At 35.8% G+C, this 17,764-nt stretch overlaps 3 protein-coding genes and 1 long non-coding RNA gene across 10 annotated transcripts in view; 2 read left to right on the top strand and 2 right to left on the bottom strand.

Annotated features, from left to right (window-relative positions):
* LOC143900236 (protein turtle homolog B) overlaps positions 1-8,053 on the top strand; it is a 236,933-nt gene extending 228,880 nt beyond the window's left edge. For 3 of the 6 annotated variants that reach the window (XM_077411339.1, XM_077411336.1, XM_077411333.1), the window contains 4 exons: positions 580-861; positions 1,544-1,638; positions 2,150-2,425; positions 2,962-8,053. In XM_077411339.1, coding sequence (XP_077267465.1) covers positions 580-861; positions 1,544-1,638; positions 2,150-2,425; positions 2,962-3,039 — 731 coding nt within the window. In that variant the 3' untranslated portion in view covers positions 3,040-8,053. The remainder of the gene's footprint in view (positions 1-579; positions 862-1,543; positions 1,639-2,149; positions 2,426-2,961) is intronic. The other 3 variants (XM_077411337.1, XM_077411335.1, XM_077411338.1) reach the window with 2 other exon arrangements.
* Positions 1-11,481, bottom strand: part of LOC143900274 (uncharacterized) — a 192,847-nt gene extending 181,366 nt beyond the window's left edge. The window contains exons 1-5 of the long non-coding RNA XR_013257742.1: positions 11,186-11,481; positions 9,911-9,987; positions 9,379-9,439; positions 8,773-8,884; positions 8,432-8,483 (exon numbers count right to left, since the gene is read on the bottom strand). This is a non-coding gene — a long non-coding RNA (uncharacterized LOC143900274). The remainder of the gene's footprint in view (positions 1-8,431; positions 8,484-8,772; positions 8,885-9,378; positions 9,440-9,910; positions 9,988-11,185) is intronic.
* Positions 11,482-12,310: 829 nt separating this feature from the next.
* On the top strand, positions 12,311-15,497 carry Cysrs-m (cysteine--tRNA ligase-like protein, mitochondrial). 2 transcript variants are annotated; one of them, XM_077412293.1, is made up of 8 exons: positions 12,311-12,859; positions 13,139-13,434; positions 13,518-13,725; positions 13,930-14,195; positions 14,269-14,405; positions 14,565-14,687; positions 15,086-15,346; positions 15,429-15,497. In XM_077412293.1, the coding sequence occupies exons 1-8, from the start codon at positions 12,621-12,623 to the stop codon at positions 15,462-15,464; spliced, it is 1,566 nt and encodes a 521-aa protein (XP_077268419.1). In that variant the 5' UTR covers positions 12,311-12,620; the 3' UTR covers positions 15,465-15,497. The 2 variants fall into 2 exon arrangements, with proteins under 2 accessions (XP_077268419.1, XP_077268420.1); XM_077412294.1 differs by having other exon boundaries at positions 12,733-12,874.
* Non3 (Ribosome production factor 2-like protein Non3) lies at positions 14,843-17,153 on the bottom strand. Its single transcript, XM_077412295.1, has 5 exons — positions 16,994-17,153; positions 16,713-16,845; positions 16,161-16,600; positions 15,836-15,980; positions 14,843-15,746 (listed from the first exon to the last, which is right to left on the bottom strand). The coding sequence occupies exons 1-5, from the start codon at positions 17,014-17,016 to the stop codon at positions 15,543-15,545; spliced, it is 945 nt and encodes a 314-aa protein (XP_077268421.1). The 5' UTR covers positions 17,017-17,153; the 3' UTR covers positions 14,843-15,542.
* Positions 17,154-17,764: the final 611 nt, after the last annotated feature.

Here is a 17,764-nt window from a genome sequence, read left to right as displayed (position 1 = left end):
ATCGACATTCACGAAGAAATCGCGACGTAGCGAAGCAGTTTCCTTTATCGCGTTTTATGCATTTTCCGATCTTTGTTAACACATTTCTCTTGCAAAATATGCAAGATAAGAAATCACGTTTTCGATATCCTCGACGGAAAGCGTAACGACGTCGTTCCTTTTGTATAATATTTAAAGATTGGACAAATGTTGTTTCCGGTAAAAACGGGCAAGGGAGGAGGGGTATAAATTGTCATTGCATTCCGTAAATGACTCAAATCGTGATAAACTGCAGGAATGATTAGGCAGACTCCAACGCATATGAAAATATCTTTAACTTTAATGTATATCTGTAATACTTAATTTAAATTTAAATAGAATATATTTTACGAAAAGTTTCTATTATCTGCAATGTACTGATTATTATGATGTTTCCTGCACTTCTCGGTCGAGCGACAATGGGGATAGTTATCGTAGTATAAAATTCAAAGGATCATTATTGCAGCTACTTTACTTTCCTTTGCGAAATTCGACTACTCTCCGTCATTATTCTCCCCTTTTCTTCGTATTCGCCCCGAAACAATTGGACACAATTTACAGCCCTCACGCCAGTTATGCTGTCGCTGTCTGGTCCGCTATTGGGCGCGGTGGTAGGAGCCACAGCGGGGCTGCTCCTGGTGATCTTCGTGATCGTGCTGGCTGTCAAACTTCGTTATCGACCTCGATCTCAGGAGGACTCTCATGACGACGGCGGCATGGCGAACCTGGCGGCGTCGGGAACCGGCGCCTCGACCCCCCATGACAAATCGTCGACCTTGCCCCTCAGTGCCGATAGCATCGAGAGCTTTGAGAAGAATCCCGATATAATACCACACGCGAACGGTAGGCGAGAATACCTGTCACTTCGCTTCGCAGCATGCTCCTCGATCTGGTTTATCCGGTGATTGCATGATAAACCCCCCCCCCCCCCCCCCGTGTAAAACAAATCGCTCTTGTTATCATCATTATTAATTGCCGGAATGCTCTTTACCATAAATCAATTCAATCATCAATAGATTATCTCACAAGAGAAATCTCACGAACCCAAAAATAATAATTTTTTTCAAAATATTATTTATGTGCTTAAATAAAAGTGTTCTTACCATGAAATTTTTGTGTAAAATATTTTTAAAATACTTTTCGAGATATATCGAGAAAAGCAAAAAACTGCTCTACATACCTCTATAAAAGATGCCTTATAATCTGTTTTTCAGTTGCAATTGAATTTCGAAATTTGTCTATTTACCTCTTTATGTATATGTAATCATACTTGTAATGTTTATCAAAATCAAAATTTTCGAGTTTGGGAGGTTTCTTTATTAGTAAGAATATAACACTAGCAAGCGATGCATGACTATCATATAAAACTTTGTTGACGGTTTCTTCATTTAAATATAAAAAAATATTTATAATAAAACGAGCTTTTTGCTTTAATTTATTTTATAATTACGCATATATATATATAACTGCTCGAACTATAAACTCTAAGGCGTAACAGTAATTCCTGTACTTTATTATATCATAGAGAATTCATATGCAGAGCTATGCAAGAGCGCATCACCGCGATACGTACTGCAACAGCAACGTCCGGAAACAAATACCTTCACACCAGCAAACAACGTAAGCTCAGTAATTATGAATCTAAGACAATAGCAAATTTAACATTTAGGTGTCGCGAGTCACAATTAATTTCTAATTATATGTAAGCATTACTGTTTTTATAAAAATCTCATTGAAAGTAAATACAGCTCAATATAACAAATTTGCACTTAATTAAAAAAGAACTATACTTAAGTAACTTTTTAGATCAGACCCACAATATTATTTTTATTCGTAACAAATTGAGCAACAATTAACAATTCGTATTTATTTATTTCAAAAATATTATATCAATTCTATATCTGTATGCCAAAATTATTATAGTATAAAATCTTCGCGTTTTTTTGAAGCCTTTCTAATCAATTAATTTACTAATTCACAGAGTTATGACTTCATTTCCTTTTCCCAGCTGTGATAAATCGACTAATCGATTTTATTAAAAATGTACGTAATCCGATATCGATATGTCCGAATCGGATTCTTAATCGATTAAATTATGTTGTTCAGATTATGAGAGTAATATTGTTCTTAGCAGGGCACCGAGCTAACATACGTCGAATTAGCGCTAAGGGGAAACCGACGAATACCTCCGAATTGCTACCAGCCCGTGCAAATCTCTAGCATCCAACGGCCCCAGCTGCTGCCCATGTCGACTTTGACGCGCAGACAGCCTATCCAGGAGCCGACGATTTACGCGCAAGTCGCTAGTCATTCTAAACCGATTTACGTGCCACCGCCACACCCGTACATGAATCGTTCCAGCGACGAAACTACGGCGGAGACACCGTTGATCGGACACGACAATAAGGTATTAGGCATGCTAAAGTGTTCGGAAGCGTTTTGTTACAATCTCGACAGGTTTATCATTACGTTTCATCAAGAGTATACTTTCCTTAAGTGCTACAAAATTTTCTAAAACTAACTGAGAAAATATAAATTTTGGCTTAAGTACTAAATAATTTAAGTATTCCGAGACCTAGTATTCTCCGCGACAAAATTAAAAAAAACCACTTTGAATCAGTGGCGAAAATGACGTAATAAAAATTTATATAACTTCGTAAAGAGTAAAGAATAATTGTAGAGTAACTCTTTGATAGTGTACATTTTCACCTTCAGCTTTCGAGCGTCATTGAACTTTCTCGAAAACAAGAATATTATATTGAGAATACTTGACAATGCAAAATTACGGCGAGATTGGCGACATTGACCTGTAAAGAAAATTACAAAGGACTCCTAAACTAATTCAGGATTGATATAAGCGCGATGTTGTCGCTTGCAATTAACGTTATTCGCTAACTAGAGATAACACAGTTTTTAATTACGATCTATCTGCCTCTTCTCTAGATCACTACGATCAGCCATTCGGGCAGCTCAATCTGGCGCACCGATCCGCCGCCTTCCTCGAACGCGCCAACGACATGATTTCAGCAAGCTGCATCGTAATTCACGATTCCATTTCTCTCCTAAACGTCTCTTAATGTTCTCCCCTCCCTTCTCCCTCCTCCCCCCCTCCGCCCCCCTCGAGAAAGAAAAAGAAAATAAAAGTAATACACACATCGATCCACGTACGCGTTAAGTGAGGAGGTTCTTCGAAGGAGGCGCCGCGACCCCCCGCCGCCCCCCACCGGTAGAGATTGTTAGACCTTTACTACAAGTGTTATAAATAGAGGATTCGTTCGACGATGAAAGTAATTAATGAAATCGCGCGGAGTATATATATATATAATATATATACACATATATATATATAGATTATGCGCTTTACCGAATGATTTGTGATAGTGGTTGGTTGGAGCCGGGAAGAGGGATTGAACTGTTTTTCAACCGTCCGTAAAACTCGAGGCGGAGAGAACGCGCTATTTTGATCCCGAGGCAGAGCGTACGTTCGCCGTTCCGTTCCGTCGACCGATCGAGAATTCGTTGTTCGATGAATGTTATCGGAGAGTTGGCAATAATTACGTGTAAAAAAAAAGTGCGCCGTTGTTCCGCGCGGCGCGGAGAACGGTGAGTTCTTCTGCAGTTTTTAACTCATATCTATACAATATTCGCGAATATCACTTATTTGATTTTTCCCGCAGAAAAAGTCGACCCAAAATCGATTTAAAAAATTTACGACAGAAGTTTTTAAAACATTATCTGCAATAAAAAGAAGTTATATTCTCTTTCTCGTCTTTTCTCTAAATAATTCTCTAATAATAATAATCTAATGCAGAATTTATTTCCACACAGAGCTTATTATTGTAAATATAAATTTAGCTAGTAACGTTTATAATTGAACTCTAAAAGCGTTACAATACTAATTTTTATTATTTATCGATGTTGTAAACGATATTGATATGCCAATATGTCTACTCAAGTTACGTAAAAATACGAATTTTGGTTGTTGGAAATGTTTGATACGTTGATTCTGACGAGTACTCGTAGATACGAGTTAAAAATCTAAATAGCACTTCGTCCGCCTCTGCGTGTAAATCAAACAACGCCGGTGGAAATAGATGGCGAACGCAACGATTTAGTGTGATTAGTAGGATAAAGTTAGTCGCGCGATTGTCTATTGTTTTGATGATGTAATCCAGCGTCTTCTGTACCGTCCTACGAATTTTCGTTCGATATTATTTTCGAATGGGTTCATTTATATGTATATGCTATTAAAATTTTAATTGTTGAAAAATTCTAATTCTAGATGTCCTAATCATTATTTTACTATCATTGAACTGCAGTAGTACTTTCAATTAAAAACAATTTATAGATTTTTAAATAAGATAAAAAATATTTCTTAAAACTACTTTTTATTTTTAGAGATATATTAAAGTATATTATGAAATAAATCAAACGATTACACTGAAATTTAATTTTAATGATTTCTAAAACAGATTATTATTAAATATATGAGTGTGTAAAAAATTAATGGATTAGAAAAAAATCAGAATTTATTTCGATTGCGAATCTCTACTATGTAAATCGAAAATTGTCTTTACAATAATTGCACTTTTTCTCGTGATTTTTTTTTTTACCCTGTTCAGTCATTTTATTGCCGTGAGGAAGGTACAATCAGGAATTATAAAATAAATCTTTTATTGAAAATTAAAATACGTTAAAAAATGTGGGATGACGCGTGGCTCCGCGCTAAAGCGGATTGTTTAGTAATAATAATAACTAAAAGTCCTGGGTTCGATCCTGGCCCGGTCTTCATCCCACATTTTCCTCATTTAAGAGGAAGATTCCCCAGTTAAAAAAAAAAGAGAAATTATTTGTTTCTCGCATTTCATTTACGATTTCACGACGCATTCACGTCAGAATATGTTTTAATTATCATTCAAATTTATCAACATACCCCTTGTATAATTTAAACAGAACTCTTGTCGGTTTCATGCGGCATTTATTTGTGTATAATAAGATCAAGCGAAGTAAAATTGAAGCAGATTCGCAAATTTTAAAATTATTTAACTTTCGAAATGAAATATTGACACGTTACAGACTTGAGACTTCTTTCGATATATTTTAACTCATCTACTTTTACGAAGTAGTGCGTACGTTTGAGGAAGAAGTACGAACGTACGTTGACGGACTTTGACGTTATGGCAACGGGAGGAACGTCTTCTTTTTCTCCTCGGTTTTATAGTTACCCGCTACCTGTATAGTACCCACTTAGCGTAGGCCGTTTTATTCAGAACGAGCGTCATAGAGTTGCCGATAGAGCAGAGTAGAAATTCGAGAAGGCGGATGAAACGAGAAGGCGCGACTCCAAGGGTCGCGATCGATCATCGACGCAATTACTCCTCGCGAGCTTCTCGAAGAAATAAAAGACTTGAGAAGTCGGACGAAACGCCACGACGATCACATCCGATAATGATGATGATATAATGATGATAATGATGATGATGGTGATCATTGTAAAGAATCCGCACGATAGCTTCGTCACGCGCAACCTTTGAGAAGACTGAGCGAGGCGCAGGATTTGTAATGCGCGAAGGTGCCATATAACAGAGACGGGTTCTTCTTTTTTTTTTTTTTTAATTTTATTTTTTACTCGCGTTTACCCTCGATCGAGTAAATCGCAAATCGTTTCCACGGTTTTTATTATAGCCGTACTGCTGTACTTACGTTCAAGATTGCTGTACGTCGTATGTTACCATTGTTGAGAATCGACGATTGTGTAGAGAAATTATTTCATGCCTTATTGAGTGAGATATTTGAACGGAAAGCGAGTTTTCGTGAATGGCCATGGAAAGCGCCTTGGGGAAAAGTTTTAATATTTGATACGATAAATATGTATCACTGTATTTCCTCAATAAATAATGTAACTTTTCTCTCTCTCTCTCTCTCTCTGCTGACGAGTCTTTTGTCTACGTATAAGTGGCGGAAATATTCAGACGTTTCTGTTTTAATGTTTTACCCTGTTTATGAGAGAAAGTAAAAATTTTATTCCGAACTATAAAAAAAAACGTAGAGTTCTCTTTTACGACCTGTTTTATTAATATTAATTAAGAGTTTATTAAAATATGGACTTTATAGTTCACTAGAACATATTTAACGGTCGAAATAATTGTTCTAGTGTTGGATTTAATTACAAATAAGATGATAATTTTGTACGATATATGCGATATACATATATTAGAACTCGATTATTGAGTAGTTATCTGTTTATTAGATCGCTCTAAGCTTTCAGATGAAATTCGAGGAAACATAAATTGATTTATGATGTAGGTAATCGCGCGCCCGTCTCTGACATATGAGTTTATAATGGGAGTGATGTGAGAAAAAGAAACATTTTAAAGGAGAGACAGAGAGAGAGAAAAAATAGGAATTGCTACTTTTCTCATCTAATTTGTTAAGAAAAGAATGTTGAGGACAATTTACATCACTCTCATTCCGATTGACTCATAAGATCGTAGCGCGAAAGCAACTGTTGTTCGAACGAATTCGATATTGTTGTTGTATAGTGTAACTACCGCGACTCGTCTCGCCGAAGGCGAGATGACACGTGGCCGGCGCCGGTTGTAATAAAGAGCAACGCGTTCGCGTTAATTAACTACTTGTATCCCTTTTCTTTTGCGTTGAGGATAACATTTAGCAATGTTTGCAAGTTTAGTATGAGAACTTCGCCGATTGAAATTTACCTTTTTTTAAGAAAAAAAGAAAGTGCCGAACAATGCAAACGTGAAGGAAATGTAAAAGCGTGTAGAAAACCTGCGTTAATCTTTCGGATATTATTATTTGTAAATGATATCTTGACATTCGTTATGTGTTGTCCCACAAATTCAGATAGCACCGATCTACAAGCAATTTTTGTACAGTTTTAGTATTATTCTTTTTTTTTTTAATCAGGAAATACGCACCGACTCTGTTTGCATTTAAAATTTAATATTTGTTTTTGAATCACTTTTCCCCAAATAGTAAGTAATATAACGCACTATCGATTAACAGACTCCGCTGTATTCGCTCAATGTCTCAAACTATACGATGTAGATGTTAGAGGAATCAGAGATCTCACATTCACCAGGATGCGGCATTTAAAAGAGAAAAAAAATACGCGCGCGCGCGCGTAACAAATATTCCTGCCTCCACCCCCCCCCCCCGTTAACAATAAGCCGATACTTGGTGTCACGCAATTATTAAAGAACGAGAGTGCGTAAAGTGTAGAGGTATTTTTTATATAATATTGTATATTTATTTATGATTTTTTCATACTCTTTCGATCGTACGTTTAGCATCAGACATAGCCATCTAGTTTTAAGTTGTACGAAGAAAGTGATCGGTATGCATTGCATGAAAAAAATAAAAAGAGTTCTTAGGATGTGCGACAGAAGACAGCCATATGGCGACAAATAAGCGACGAAAATATAAAGACGAAAATATGGAAGTATTGTGTTCTGACGTATGCGAGCTTTCTGGTTCACTTTAAACGACGAGATTATTGTCCCTTTGATAAAAAGTCAACGATTAAATATGTTGGAAACGGCCCGACGAGAGTCGGAGGCGCTCTATTTGTAATCTAAATTTTAAAATACTTCGTAAAGTAATAATAGCGAGGGAAGTTCGCGGTTCTCGCGTACGTAAATAAATAAGTAATAATAATAAAAAGAAAAAAGAGGGAATAAACGACAGTGGCGGTAGCTGTGCGTCAAAAATCAGAGATTCCGTATTTTGTCAGATAACTATAATTATTATTGCGCCAGTGTAACATAAGACTTTGATATGTATTGTTAGTATGCATCGTGTGGGTATATTACAGAGAATAAATTTAAATATAAAACATACATCAAATATACGAGCATACGCATATGTACACCGTGCGTTTGTGTGTGTAAAGGATAAACTTAAGATACTACGTAAACACAATTTCAAAAACAACTTTTAATATAGATTTACTTGTGTAAAATATAAGGAGAACTAATTGTGCTCAATAAATTTCAATAAATAACGATTTTGCCTATGCCAATAACTATCATTACTGCACTTATTTTCGTGTAAGATGTAATAATTACAGTTGACAACCGAAAAGCTACTGAAACCAAATAACTTTATAATGATACATATACATATAGTTTGTATACAACTGTGACTCCATTCACTAAAATGAAGAAAATTTTCCTTTTTATTAATATATGTGTATTCATTGGGAAAAAAATATACTAATAAATAGGAAAATTTTCTTCATTTTGGTAAATGGAGTCACAATTGTATACAAACTAATATTTACTAAAATAAAGAAAATTTTTTTCTCAGTGTACAAAACCTTACAGGCTCACTTTTACCTGTAGCTTTCTCCAGTTATCAATTACTTCAATAGATATATTAATTTATCACTCACCGACCCCGATGCGCAACAACGGAATTATATCTGCCACGTAGCTACGTTGATTCTGTAACATACAAATATAAAATTTATATTATATTATATTATTTATATTATATTAAAATGGGGTGTTTTAAAATATAATTCCTATGGCACCAAACTTTTTATCCATTATTTAATTAGATATTTATTTTAATAATTATACATTTTCAGAAAATGATCTTTACAAGAATCAATTTTTATAAAATATTAAATCACTCCTTTTCTTTTAACTATTATTTCTAAATCATGATAAAAGAAAAAGGCTTAAAAACAAAAAAAAATTGCTCTTGCACAAAATAAAAAATAATATTTACCGCAAAGTTGTTCCGTTGGCGCCCGATGCCTCTTCCAGGCCTCTTCCTCCTCTCAGGCTGTCCTCTCGGGTTGTCAGCTCCCTCGATGCGACACTTTCCGCGTCGCTGTCTTCTGAAACATATAAATAAATGATTTGATATTAACTAATTATTCTTACGCATCAAACTTCTTACTCATCATTTAATTACACATTTATTTAAATAATTATACATTTTCGGAAAAAGATCTTTACAAAAATGAATTCTTATAAACCATAAAGTCATTGTAAGAATTACATTTACTCGAAACAATATTCTTGACTTGTATCAAGTAATTTAAAAACTATTAGTAAGAAAATATTTTTGGTTGTAAGAAAATTTACTTAAAAGAAGTAAAATATAAAATAAGTAAGTGCTTTTCTTGGGTGTAAAATGATTATTTTTCTGTGTATAAATAGAAGCATTATCTTTCTTATAAAAACAAGAAATACATATTTTAATAATGCTGTATATTCATATATTGCATCTGATTTATTATATACATATATATATATAATAATATATAATATAAGATACAATATTATATATGAGATTGAAATTTAAAGTTAATACACATGTTGTACTTACCAATTAAATAAATCGTGACGCCATTCGTCCCGGAGCCGATCCGCACCGTATCCGCCGCGTTCTGAAAATGAAAGGAGAACGTTATCAATAATTCAAAAATCAAATACTATAAGCTCGCCTATTATTACAATCGTTATTTTGTACTCTAACGAGTAGGCGTATTAGGGCCACTTCGACCAAACTCCGATAACTTAATCCTTAATTAGTCCACTGGAAATGACCAGTTGTATTTGCCAATCTGCTTAATGGGCAAATGCGATTGGTCATTTCCAATGGACCGATCAACGATTAAATTAATCGGAGCTTGATCAAAGTGGCCCTTAATATGTTTCAGATATACGCGATATTCGCGACTTTGGAAAATATATGATCGTCACTTGCCTGCGCGACGCGTCTTCGACCGAACAAGTATATCGCGAATAAAAATACGTATTTTTCCAAATTATTACTACCCGCGAGCGCTGAATCGATACGCGATAGATATACCACAGTAAATGATGCACGCAAGATTATAATAAAGGTTACCTCTTACCAATTAAATGAGTCGCGACGCCACTCGTCACTCGTCCCGAGACCGATCCGTACCGCGTCTGTCGTCCGTCGCGCGTTCTGAAAAGGGAAGGAAATAAACGTCATCAATATGGCGGAGGCGCTTCGTCTCCCGAGCGCGATCAACTTCACGCGCCAAGAGCGTCACGGCGCCGCGGCGTCGCTACGCGTCGCGCTCTGTCGCGCTCTCAACTTCGCGATCATGATATTTTCCGACTTCGAAAATCAAATAACTACATAAGCGCGCCTATTATTACGATCGTTATTTTCTAGCGAATAGATATACTAACACTTTTTTAACAAATATCCGCGATATTCGCGACATTGCAGGAAAATACAATCGTCAGGGTGCCATTACATGGAGCGCGGAAACGCGGAAACGCGGAAGCGCGGAAGACAAAATTTACTAGATTTCCGTCGATCCGTTCCGTCTGTTTTGAATGCCTTAATATTACATGGAGCATATTTTGAGCGGAAAAGCGGAACGGAGAATTATAAATTATTATTTTTTAACGTTATTCATTAATTAAAATGCTTGTATTCAATAGATAAGCTGAAAAGATAAGCATATTAATAAAAATTGCAATGAATTAAGTAAACACAATTTAAAAAAATGAATACAAATGTCTATTTGTCACTATACTGTTCCGCTTTTCCGCGCAAATTGTGCTCCATGTAATATAAGGAGAAACAAACTCGCGGAACGAACGCGTCAAAATCCGTTGTCAACGCGGATACAGTATACTCCATCAAATTTCGGAGCTGTTTAATCACATTGAAAAAAAAAGCTTTTACACATACTCTTCGATTACTTTATTATTTAATAAAAGTGGCAGTATAATATTATAGATCCAAACATCATGTTGATGGTTATTATGAAGTATATCTTATATGCAAGCCAGGGTACATACATAGGCTGCGTTAAGTACTGGCAGTGAATATCGAAACGCAGCCATACATACATACACGATAATAGCGGATTCCGCTTTTCCGTTCAAACGTGCGGGACTCAACTCGCGGAAACGCGGAATCTAGTTACTATTCTGTTCCGCGCTTCCGCGTTTCCGCGTTTCCGCGCTCCATGTAATGGCACCCTCACTTGCCCGCGCGACGCGCCTTCGACCGAACAAGTATCTCGCGTGTAATATACGTATACGTATATTTTTACAAATCGTTAATACCCGAGTATTGAATCGATGCTACCGCGATAGATACCGCAGTAAATAATGCATGCAAGATTAATGAAAGTCACTCTTACCCAATTAAATGAGTCGCGACGCCACTCATCCCGGAGCCGATACGTACCGTGTCCGCCGTGTTCTGGAAATGACGCAGGAGAACGTCATCAATAATATGGCGGAGACACTTCGAATCGTCTCGCGCGCGGTCAACTTCACGTTCAATGAGTGCGGCATCACTATATACATACGCGTCCCGTTCTTATATTCGCGTTCATTCATTCTTCTTATTCTTCAGCAATAAATAATCTACTCTTGCCTTATATAGCGGTCGCTCTTTCGCATTAGGCCGGTTCTATATAATAAATCAGTCGTATGTCGAAGTCAGATCGTCGGAACGTAACCGATAGTCCAATGAGGAAAATTCATTTTCGAAAAAGAAATTCTCTCATTGGACCATCGGCTGCGTGCCGGACATATACGACTACGATATATCGACTGATTGATGTTGAATCGGCCTTATATGATGCAAATTAAATATGCACGGTGAAATTGCAGGTTGATATCCACGCCAATACTTCAATATTGAAAAATGTAATCATCGAATATTCGCGCGATACATTTTCGGCCGAATAAATCTTGCGAAATATAAGTATGCGTTTTAATTTATAAATCGTCAATGTGCTAATGTCGAATTTCTACGACGATGGATGCAGTGTTATTGCAAAGAATAAATATACAGAGGGTTGATGCAAATTTTGCTTACTAATTAAATGAGTTGTGACGCCATGCAGTCGTCCGGAAATCAATCCATTCCGTGTCTATCACGTTCCGTTAATAACGACGTAAATATTCGAAGATGCATCTTCGGTCCGGTATCACGTGACACTACGCGAGTCAAATGGATATAATTATGATAAAAGCGTCGATTATAACCGAAAATACGCAATTAAATTTTAATATTGCACGTACAGTATACCAATAATTGAGTTTATTGTTAATATCGTAAAAATATAAAATATATTATGTAAAATTACATTTTTAATAAATAATCAATAAACATATACATATATATAACACCACTATACATTTGCAAATGTAGCGCGGACGCGCACCAGAATGATATTTATCGACAGTGTCGGAAAATGAACGCGGCGCTACGTAGTACCAATTTCGAAAACGGATGTACTGGCGGTAGTGTACGCACGCCCGATGGCCTCTCTCAAATTTCTCCGTGACCTGTGCAATGTGCAGTTTTTATAGGTTGGAATATCGGTCTTTGTTAAGAAATTCAATAAAATCATTCGAAAAGTTTTAATCAATGAGATAATCAGTTTATAATGCAAGTTTAAGAAGTCCTGTGCTAAATAACCAACCGTTATCTCGATATCTGATAGGTGATGAAGACACTCGAGCGGATCTAACCTAGATTTTTCTGAAGGGAAAAAAATAAATCGTAGATAGATTTAAAAACAATTATCGGTATAGCTAGAAAATAAAATAAAATAAGAAAGAATGAATGCGACTCGTGTAACGCGTAAGTCGATTCGACTTTGCGAACGTTTCGTAAACACCGAGGCGAGACGTCGAAACAGACCGGAGTGGGTAAAACCGGTGGGACATCAAACCGAAGTGTCTGTATATAACCCGATAACGAAGTGCAAAGTGCCGCTGATTCTGAAAACAAAGAATATTTTAAAGTGGTACATCTGCGGACCTACGGTGTACGACTCGGCGCACATTGGACACGCAACGTAATAAAAAATTTTGCAAGTACCTGAGCGTGCGTCGTTTGTTACTGTTATGTTTAGCCTGTTGTTAATTAAAGGATTAATATTTAACTTAAGACGATTATTTTATACGTATAGTAATGGAATGCTTATCTCGATTGTGTGTCAAGATTATAATATTTAATATTAATATCATAATTATTGTGATTGTAACAAACTCTCAGCTCAAAGATGTCAATCTGTTTATAGTTTTAGATGTCTGTTGCATAAAAGACTAATTTACTTTGTTATTATCTTTTGCAGCACTTACATAAAATCTGATATCATTCGTCGAATTCTGACGGATTATTTTAATATAGATGTGTTACTAGTTATGGGTATAACCGATATTGATGACAAAATAATAAGACGTTCCATTGAAAGTGAAAAAGATTTCAAGACTTTATCCAGGCATTTTGAGTCTGAATTTTTTGCGGACATGAACAAGTTGAATATTCGCGAGCCATATTTACACTGTCGAGTTACGGACTATGTACCGCAAATTGTTCAGTTCGTTGAGAAGCTTATAGCCAAGGATGATGGTTACGTTGCAAAAGATGGTATGACGCTCATTTAACGTTCCAATCTTGTTACTGTAGAAAAATTGTGTGATTTCTATTTATTCATAAATCATATTTTATAGGATCTGTTTATTTTAATACCAGCAAATACAAAAACTATGGTAAATTATCCGTTCTACCCGATGTTGCAAATGATCAGCCTGTTGCGGGTAAAAAATCAGTATTAGATTTTGCACTGTGGAAAACAGCAAAAGATAACGAACCATCTTGGAAAGCTCCATGGGGCTGCGGCAGACCAGGATGGCATATAGAATGCAGCGCGATTGCAAGGTAATTTTAAAAGTTACGTCTTTTCTGCATGTGCTTTATATGAAAATTCTTTTGTATGAACGTTTAAATTTTAGATTTATATATATATTTGCTCAGAACGTTACGCGTATTATTCACTTAATTAATTCTGTACAGCGAAATTTAATTTACATTTATTCGCCCGTATGACGTACCGATGTGTACTCTAGTATGTGTTTTTATCAGCGCAGTCTTTGGAAATTCTATAGATATGCACAGTGGTGGAGTAGATTTGATTTTTCCACATCACGAGAATGAAGAGGCACAATCTTGCTGTTATCACGATGTCGACCAATGGGTTAATTACTGGCTTCACTGTGGCCATTTAAGCCTGAAAGGAGATGCGAAGATGTCGAAGAGTCTAAAGAATACTATAAGCGTACAAGATTATCTCGAAAACTATTCGGCAAATCATCTTAGAATGCTCTGTCTACTTTCTCATTATCGAAATGGTACGTACAATAATGTTTAACGATCAATTTCATGTAATTCAATCTATATGTAATCAACTGGATTCCATTACAGGTATCGAATTCACGGATGAAGTCGTGCAAACTGCGATGTCGGTAACCGAAAAGCTTGATAATTTCATAAACGACTGTGATAATTATGTTGCTGGAAGATTTAAAGCTGGTGAAATTGACGAAAATCTTTTGTTTACGGTAAGTTATCAATTTAATTCTTACCGCATATAACACATTTATTTTTTTTAATACTCCCCAAAGTAAATTTTATCTTTGAATCACAAATAAATAGCTATACATGTATAATGTAAGAAAAAGATGTGCTAAAAATGTTAAATTAATTTAAATATTTTTCAGACTTTGCACGAAACAAGAAGTCGGGTTTACTCGGCATTGGCAGATGATTTTGACACTTCAAAAGCAATGCGTGCGATTATAAATCTTGTTAGGATAGGAAACAAAATGCTTCATCAAGATGACGTAAGTCAATATAAAAAATATATCATTAATAATGTCTCTATGTCGCAACTTTATTTGTATCGTACTATTCGTATTATTGCGCCCGCGACTCACTTGCGTGTACACTCGCGTCTACGTCCGCGCATTCCCGAATTCACGAAAATAAAGATACAGAGTTTGTGGGGAAAGAACTTTATTAAAGATAAGATACAGTGCGACTCACGTGCAAACACATTTGCACGCGGCACGACAGCGCGGCTTCAAGACGTCCGTTTGCATCCGTTTGTATATAACAGTTTTAGTCGTCCCGGAGAACGCTTCGCGGCTTCTTAAAAACAGCTCGATTCGCTCGAACTTAAGGGCCGGCTCAGCGCGGGTGTAACACATATTATTAATCATTTATTTATTTTTAATTGCAGACACCATCTCACAGTAATAATGTAAGCGCTGTTGCCGCCGTTTCGAATTATCTTTCGAATATTCTCTCGAAGCTTGGAATTTCGCAATCCACAAAATCAACAGCAGAAAATAGACAGGTTGTAGACATTGTTGATCATTTTCTGAACTTCAGGAAGGCCGTCAGAATCCGAGCGCTTGAGCAAAATCCCAAGGATACAATTTTATTGAAAGAATGCGATAATGTACGAAAATGTTTATCCACTTGTGGGATTACAGTAAAGGTAAAAATTTACCAACAATCACATTTATAGATGTAAAAAATGTTAAAAAGATTACATACGAGATCTATATTACTGATTGCAGGATCAACAAAATGACGCCAGCTGGAGTTGGAAATAATTATATCTCGAATAAAAAAATGTATTAAAATTACATTCTTTTCATTTAATTATATATAAATAGCCCCATCTCAATCTTTCAATTCGAAGTTTCTTTTAATTTCTTCGCGCCATCGTTATTATCGTCAGCAATTTTTCTCTTTTCACTTTTCTTCTCGGACAACGTTTTCTTTAAGCCTTTCATCTTTCTCGTTTGAATACTATTGATATTTTGTGCTCCAACGTGTATACGACCATGCGTCGATCCAAATGTATCTTTAGAGATATTCTTTTTCGTCTTCACCTGTACAATAATAATTATTAGATTGAAACGTTCATCTTTTTACTTTATTGATTTATAAAAGTCAAATAATTATATTTATAAAATAATACCTTGAGTGCCTTAGGTCTCTTACAAGCTCGCTTGAATAAATCTTCAGAGGCGAATTTGTTGCGTCTGAACGCTAAATCGGCACGCGGTCCTATTTCCTCCAATTCTATCCTAGGTGTTTTCGTGTTGGACTTTTTCAAAAGTATTCTGAAAACATTATATATTGATCAATATATATACAATAATTCGAAATTAAAATTATAACCTCATTTCTTTTTATGTATTCACGCTATCGCAATATTCATTTTTACATGACATTTTACATCATTGGTATCTTTGAGTCGGTGAAAAAATTTGATAAAATATTTACTTCCATTTCCATCTCACCTGTAACTACGCAAAAGTATTTTATTCTCGACAGCTGTGAAACTTAAAACGTGTTCAAGACCCTGCAATCTGATCTTTTGAACCTCTTCCCTCAGGAACATGTCGACGAGCAAGTTTTTGATCCTGACGTACTCGTGATTACTCTCAAAAAGTTCACCGTTAAAGATCAACAGTGGCTTTATTCCCGAGGTGATCTTCTCAACTTTGAAGTCCTTCAATCCTTTATAATTCTCCACGCCAAATTCTATCATGTCCAATAACGTGTGCTCGTACATTCGACCCATCACAAGATTGTGCGGGCGTTTCTTATTGTGCAAAGCCATCATGAAGAGAGACGCGTTGTACTTGAGCGCGAATTTTTCAACGGGTGTAATATCTTCAAATGGCAGTACGTCATTTTTCTGTTTCATCATTTGCGCATTGGGTTTCTTCAGATCGTACTGGAAGATAATATAATTGATTTGTAATTTAAAAACTCGGTCGAGAGATTTTCAGATAATTGGCATAACAAGTTGGAGCGACGTTAATAAAAGTTATTGCACGTTTGCTTACCAAATCCTTCATAAAATCAGTGACGATCTGCGACGTGTGTTTACCCCTGAGGCATAAAGCTTCCTTGCCATTTTCCACCAACTTGGGCTCCTTCTTCAATATAGCCTTCTTGCCCCTATGTGTAGTTGGCTTTCTACAAAAGTATATCAGACAAAATTACGATGCATAATGGTATCTACTCATATGACTCTGTGTACAATGTATATTACTTTGAATGCGTAATTACGGCGTTAATGAATTTAATTACGTAAATGCACCGAGATACGTGACAAATGACTTACGTGATTCTGTCTACAGCAGGCATGACGAAACAATAAATTGATACGCTCTAAATTAAAATCACAATTTAATATTCTTCAGCGAACGAATAACCTATATCACTCGACTGCACGTGTATGTATGTATGTTGTACAACATACGCCATCCCATCCGCCATCGCCAGATCCGGAACCGGTCTTTTGCACATGCGCGATGCGCGTGCGCGTGACGTCAGTGACGTATTCGAGAAAAAAAGATGCTCCGCTTTACATCACTTTTATAAAAATTATCTAAGGTGATTCAAGGATGTAAAAATAGTATGAATGTTTTATTTGTTCTTCGTAATTGTTCTAACTTATCTTCTCTATTTGCAGAAGATTTTCGCGTTTACGTTTTTTCATAAAAAATAATATTATCTATATTCTATAATAAAAGAGTATTTAAGGGGTGTATAATATACTGAAATATTTCGAAAATTCTCATTAAATTATTTCTGAAAATAACTGAAAAAGTTGACATTTTTTTCAGAATTTTTCATAAATCTAAAAAATAAGAGAAGCACCAGGGAAGAGCAACTTCGGCTGAACTCCGAATCGACTGTTAATTTAAAATATTCAAAACTGGCAGAATTGCTCGCAGCAAAATTCGAGCTATACGATTTGCACTGAACAAAACTAATATCTCTGCTTCTCAAACAACGAAGAATTAATAATTCCGTCCATTTTAACAAAATGTTGCAAGTGACCGAAGTTAAAATCAGAATTTAGTCATCAAAGTCGCCTAAGGAAATTGTA

The sequence above is a fragment of the Temnothorax americanus genome, unplaced genomic scaffold (assembly GCF_048541705.1).
Source record: "Temnothorax americanus isolate GAGA-0224 unplaced genomic scaffold, ASM4854170v1 Scaffold3, whole genome shotgun sequence".
Lineage (NCBI taxonomy): Eukaryota > Metazoa > Arthropoda > Insecta > Hymenoptera > Formicidae > Temnothorax > Temnothorax americanus.
This window is presented reverse-complemented; position numbering and strand designations above follow the sequence as displayed.

Bases quoted from the DNA above. Each gene is read 5' to 3' on its own strand.
- Cysrs-m (XM_077412293.1), top strand. From the start codon at position 12,621: ATGAATGCGACTCGTGTAACGCGTAAGTCGATTCGACTTTGCGAACGT. The intron at 12,860-13,138 runs GTAATAAAAAAT...TATCTTTTGCAG, and splicing joins GCGCACATTGGACACGCAAC to CACTTACATAAAATCTGATA. The intron at 13,435-13,517 runs GTATGACGCTCA...CATATTTTATAG, and splicing joins TGGTTACGTTGCAAAAGATG to GATCTGTTTATTTTAATACC.
- Non3 (XM_077412295.1), bottom strand. From the start codon at position 17,016: ATGCCTGCTGTAGACAGAATCAC. The intron at 16,846-16,993 runs GTAAGTCATTTG...ATACTTTTGTAG, and splicing joins CCTGCTGTAGACAGAATCAC to AAAGCCAACTACACATAGGG. The intron at 16,601-16,712 runs GTAAGCAAACGT...ATTATCTTCCAG, and splicing joins CTGATTTTATGAAGGATTTG to TACGATCTGAAGAAACCCAA.